This window comes from Cucumis melo, chromosome 6 (assembly GCF_025177605.1).
Source record: "Cucumis melo cultivar AY chromosome 6, USDA_Cmelo_AY_1.0, whole genome shotgun sequence".
NCBI lineage: Eukaryota > Viridiplantae > Streptophyta > Magnoliopsida > Cucurbitales > Cucurbitaceae > Cucumis > Cucumis melo.
The window spans coordinates 9,587,139-9,593,220 of NC_066862.1; the positions used below are offsets into that span (position 1 = coordinate 9,587,139).

The 6,082-nt window shown below is 29.0% G+C and overlaps 1 protein-coding gene across 1 annotated transcript; it reads left to right on the forward strand.

Moving 5' to 3' along the window:
- The first annotated feature begins 935 nt into the window (after positions 1–935).
- On the forward strand, positions 936–5,176 carry LOC103496071 (protein CUP-SHAPED COTYLEDON 2-like). Its single transcript, XM_008457797.3, has 4 exons — positions 936–1,037; positions 1,190–1,366; positions 2,097–2,383; positions 4,572–5,176. The coding sequence occupies exons 1-4, from the start codon at positions 1,001–1,003 to the stop codon at positions 5,022–5,024; spliced, it is 954 nt and encodes a 317-aa protein (XP_008456019.2). The 5' UTR covers positions 936–1,000; the 3' UTR covers positions 5,025–5,176.
- The last annotated feature ends 906 nt before the right edge of the window (positions 5,177–6,082 follow it).

Consider the following 6,082-nt stretch of genomic DNA (forward strand, 5'->3'; position numbering starts at 1 on the left):
TTATCTTTCTTTTTAGTATTATGTCTTTATTCATATGTTCCGATATATCATAGGAAAATCCATGGAATACAAAAAATAAACATAAAAGTATCATTAATATAAATATAATATAAATAATATTCATGTTTACTTATTTAAAGTGAAAATTAAAAGTTAGTAGATGGTTCAATTTTATCACCTTAAAAACTAAAGTGAGTTATTTGGCTCATCAATTGTTATACTAAAAATATTTTAACAACTTAAAGTGATCAAACTAGTTATAAAGTAGGGATTTTTTCAAAAATAGAATAAAACACGAAAATATTTACACTGTATATAAAAATTTTGGAAAGAGAAAAACTCACCACCCCATAACATGCCCATAACAATGAAATAACAAAATACTACACGATTAATTGGCCACACACGCACGAAAAACGATCTTGTACTAAGTATAAACAATCTTGCAATGATCTGTCTAAACGATTTTGAACTCTTGTACTCAATCTAAATCATCTTGGTACACAATATCTTCCTTTATATCCGATCTAAACAATCTTGTACCAAATATAAACAGTCTATTAGTGATAGTAGTCTATCTCTATCGATCTATCTGGGATAAACAACTAATCGTTTAGATATTAGTACACGATTGTGTTGTGAAAAACGATCTAGAAGAAGAAGAATGACACAATACTTGATAATAAAAAATAATAAAAAGAAATATATCGTCTCTGTATAGAAGATGACGATGAAGACGAGAGATTTGTTATATAGAAGTGTGAAGTATTTAAACATATTACAACACCTCTTCAACTTTATTACATTTAAGATCAATATATATAGTACTCGAGTGCGGTCCAAGTTTCACACCCATCTCCATACATCATTATCAATTATAAATAAACAAAAATATATAATTAATTTTATTTGGTAGGAGAGAGTTTATCGCATAACAAACTCCAGATTAAGTACTTTAATTCTCACAAAAAGTTGGATGTAGAAAACAGCAGACAGATATATGTATATACACTTACATATAAACAGCAGTGTGAGAGGTAAGGATATATATAAAACGTTGGATTTTGAGGCTCTCTTCCACTTTCATCAATAATTCCCTAAACGCCAATAACACACATACTCTCTCTCTCTCTCTCTCTCTCTCTCTCTTTCTCTTGGTCTCTCTACTCCGGACAAACCTCCATGGAAGGTGGCGGCGGACGACAGCGGAGCTCCGACGGGTACCTGCCTCCGGGGTTCCGGTTCCACCCGACCGATGAAGAGTTGATCGGGCATTACCTCTTGAAGAAGGTTCTGAACTCCCATTTCTCTTCACCGGCCATTGCTCATGTCGACCTCAACAAGTCCGAGCCATGGGACCTTCCTGGTCAGCTCCTCTCTCTACTTTTTTTTTTTTTTTTCTTTTTTCTCTATTTTCTCTATTTTCTTTTTCCTTTGAATTAAATTCATTTCGTACTTTTTTTCGAAAGCTACAATACTATTATTCATATTATTTTTTTCCCTTCTCGAATATATATTGAGTCAAAAAATTTCATGATTTTTTACTACTTTTAAAACTTAGATATATATTTTCTCCTATTTCATATTATTACCACAGTTTGAAACTTCATTCTCAATTTTTTTTATTTAACTATATTTTATTACAATTTCTTATTGTGATGGGCATAAATATTAACTACACTTCACTAGTGAATTTTTTTAGTTTTTAAAATTTGGTTTGGTTTTTTAAAATGTTGATAAATAATTAATAACCGAGATGCAGTAATCTAATTTATTATGTTGTAATTTTATAAAAATTATAAAGCATTTTTCCTTTTACCATATAGTTTTGAAATGAAAGTTGAAGAAAGTTTTGAAGTAATAATAAATTTATTTTTAATAGATATAACTAATTCCAAATTTAACTATGAAGCAGTGCTGTTCAAGAAAAGTTGATTATATATATTTTTAAAGATTTAATATTAAAAAAAAATCTTTATAAATATATTTTTTTAGAAGTTTTTTGTGATTTAAAATAGTATTTTAATTAAAATAAAAACTTATTGAAGGCAATATTAAAAGAAAAGGTATAGTAAATGAATTGTTGTGTTAAACAGAGAAAGCATTGATGGGAGAGAAAGAGTGGTATTTCTTCAGCGTGCGAGACCGGAAGTACCCAACCGGATTGAGAACAAACCGGGCGACGGAAGCCGGGTACTGGAAAGCGACCGGGAAAGACCGGGAAATAATGAGCTCAAAAACCAACTCGTTGATTGGAATGAAGAAGACCCTTGTTTTCTATAGAGGCAGAGCTCCCAAAGGCCAAAAATCCAATTGGGTTATGCATGAGTTTCGTCTCGCCGGAAAATTCTCTTACCATTTCCTCTCCGCCGCTACTTCCAAGGTCCCCCTCTCACTCTCTCTCTCTCTCTCATTCTCTCTCCACCCGTCGCCGTCGATGTTGACAGTTTAATTAATTCACTATATATGTTATTTTAAATAGGCTTGCTCATATCAACGTCAAATTTACCCATCTCTGTTTTAATTTCATCCTTCCATTCAATGATTTATTTATTGCTTTTCTTATTTTTCTTTTACAAAAATAAAGTAAACCCATTTGAATTCCCCAAATTATCCCACAAATTAAACATATTTACAAAACAATAGACAATATTATTAATATCATTTTAAAATTTCACGTAAATATTTATTTTATTTTATTATATTTAAAAACCTTTCACTTTTGTGTAATTTTTGTATTATGGTGGGTGGGTTCTGATTTTTGTTTCTAAAATATACAATTAGCTTCTTTTCGTTTTTTAGGATATAAAAGGGTTTTTATTTTGGAGTTAATTTTAGGGGGTGTTTAAGTTAATTTTAGGGGGTGTTTTTCATTTGATTTTTTTAGTACAGTGCCATACTTTGATATGTAGTGTATTGTATGTAATAGGTTTTTAAACTTTTAATTTTGTATATAAATAATAACATTTGATTTATTCATTATTTTTTTTAAAAAATACAATTGGTTTATTAATATCTAGTGTAATACTTTAGTGTTGAGTTTATGTATAGTAGATTGGTGAATTTAGAATAATTTATTTTTAAAATTTAAAATTTAAAATTTAAAAACTTATTATTAATCGAAAGTTTAAAGTTTTACTGAACATTTTTTAAAATCCAGAAACTTAATGGATATTAATTAAGAGTTTAAGAATATAGGAGGGATTATTTTGACAAAAGATATATTATATTTACTAAATTAGGAAGCAGTAAATAATGTTTTTCAGTTGGTGGAGTAATTATTATATAAATGTAATTTATAATATATGGTATTTCAGTGCATTTATTGCACATTATTTTGATGGAGGACCAATTTGAATGGAGGGATTTTAATGTTTCTTTTGGATTAAATGTGGTTTATTTAATGTTTGGGAATAATAATAATAATTTCATAAATGAAATTTATGTTATGTCCCATTCCATTATTTATTTTCCTCATCAATCATACACACCTATGAGTGGTCTCTATTTATTCATTTATTACCATTATCGTTTAATTTCTTTTTAACCTTCATCAATTTTGCTATACCAAAGGGAACATAATCATCCCTTGTTTATCATAAATATGGAAATATATATCGATGAACTCTACCAAAAATATTTGTGTTTATTTGTTTTTTTAAATTTTTAATTTTTTATTTAATAAGTCAACTTAAAACCTCTCTAATATCCGATATTTAAAACTTTAGGACTAAATGAAACCTTTAACTAATATGAGTTTTGTGTTTAATGCATTTGTGAATAGTTAATTTTTTTTTTCAAAGTTTGAGGAAGCTTAATTAATTTATAATATTAAAAATTAAAAAAGGACTTATTTGATAATTTATTTGATTTTTTTATTCCATTAATTAAATATATTTCCTCCGAATTTCTTACATTAGTTTCGCATATTTTTGAAGTACATTTTTTTTTTTTTTGCCAAAAGTTTAAAAAGTATAGGTTTTCTTTTAAACTACCTTTTTTTTTTTTTTTTAAATTAAACTTATTCATATTCCTTTTATTTATAAGCTTATAAGTTTTAAGCAGATAAAACAAAATCAAAATCAAAATCAAACTAAATCGATTACTATTGATTTTTATAATTCCCTAAAAAATAAGTAACTCTTCCTTATGTATATATTCTAGCCTTTTAATTATTATGGCGAATATATATTTGTTGTTTAGAAAAATAAAAAAGCTTCGATTATCAAGGAGCACTTATGTTTTTATCATGCATCTTTATAGTTCCGTATGTTTTACCAAGTAAAAATAGGGCTGATATTCAGTTTTTTGGGGCATTTCTTTGCAAAATCAATTACTCTCATTTGATCTCTAGTTGGTCGAAGATCAACAAAATCAAATCGATTATCAATCTTGTTTTTTACTTTCTAAAAGTAGCTTTTTTTTAATAATCGAAAAATATTTATATGCAGCATAGACATCATCTATTTTTTTCACGTCCCAAAGTAGTTTAAGAAATATTATATATATATACACATAATTTTGGGATGTCAGAGAAGGGTTTTCATGACATTGTAATGGTTGGGAAGCAGGATGAATGGGTGATATCAAGAGTTTTCAAGAAAACCGGCTCCGGCAACGGGGCTGCCATGCACGGCGGCGCAATGAAGAAGACAGCTCGCCCGAATCCCGAACCCAGTTCCCCTTCCTCCGTATCTCTGCCTCCTCTTCTCGACTCATCCCCCTACACCTCTGCCGCCGCCGACGCTACAGTCAGCTCCGCCGCATATGCGGACGGCGACGACACAAGGGAGCACGAGCTGCACGTGACCTGTTTCTCCACCAACAACCTCAACTACTGCTCGTCCGCTTCAGCCTTTCCGAGCTTTCAGGAGAATCTACAGGCGCCGTTCTTGATCTCCCCTGTGGGTCCGTCCTTGGTTCATCTCGTCGCCGGGGCAGCCAATTTGGATGGGTGTGGCGGTGGTCCGACACCGGAGGGTTCTGCCGACGTGAACGCTTCAGGTTATATGTGGAGATTCTGATAAAATAATTCTCTATAGAATCTGATATAAAATGTGCTTTATTAAAATCTCTTTTGTTTTCTTATCAAATAATTTTGTGGACAACTCAAAAAACAATACCTTTTTATATATTATTACCACTTAAATATTTGTATAATGAATTCACCGTTTTAGATGAGAAAATCCAAAAAAATAAATAAAGAAAATGAAAATTAATTTAAATTATAATTTAAACCCTAAAACTTTACCATCTTAATCCATCTAAATCCTAAATATTAATCGTATAAATTTAAATTCCTAACTTTAGAGCTATACTAATTTAGTAGTTATATCAATTTAAACGTTGAACTTTTATAATTGCATCAATTTAAACTCTCAAATATAAGAGAGTATAAGATGAACAAGAAAAACCCAAAGCAAGGAGTAAGAGAAAAAAAATCCTTCAATTTATGCATGTTTTACTTCGATATATTTATGAAAGTTAAAAATTTAAAATTAATTTATTTACGAAAGTTTAAGGTTTAAATTGATACATTTATGAAAGTTTAGGGATCTAGTTTGATATAACAATTAGTTTGAGGTTGTTTAAATTTAGACAACCCTAAAATTCATCGTTTAAATTGATATGATTATTCATTTATTGTTATTTGATATTACCTCCAAATTGATATTTGTCATAAATTGATAGCCACCAACCTTCAAATTGATATTTTCCCCTCCCAAAAAAAAAAAGAAAAAAACATCGTCATAAAGGAGGCTGCAAGCATGTTATAACTCAACTTTTTATTCTTTTAAATGTTCAAAATTATTTTATAAGGTAGAAATATATTAACGTTCAACAAATGATTTAGATGCTTGTTTGAATTAATTTAAGTATGAACGAAAGAGTTTAATTATAAAAGGTTGACTATTAACATTTATTTGATAATATAACCACGAGAGTAATTGTTGTTGAAGAAGGTTAAAATGAACATAACTCAAGTGATATCAATATTTTTTTGTTAATATAAAAGGTTGACTATTAACATTTATTTGATAATATAACCATGGGTTATATTATCACGAGAGTAACTGTTGTT

Coding starts and splice junctions, on each gene's coding strand:
- LOC103496071 (XM_008457797.3), top strand. CDS start 1,001: ATGTATATACACTTACATATAAACAGCAGTGTGAGAG. Junction 1,038..1,189: donor TATAAACAGCAGTGTGAGAG/GTAAGGATATAT, acceptor CCTCCATGGAAG/GTGGCGGCGGACGACAGCGG. Junction 2,384..4,571: donor TCTCCGCCGCTACTTCCAAG/GTCCCCCTCTCA, acceptor GTTGGGAAGCAG/GATGAATGGGTGATATCAAG.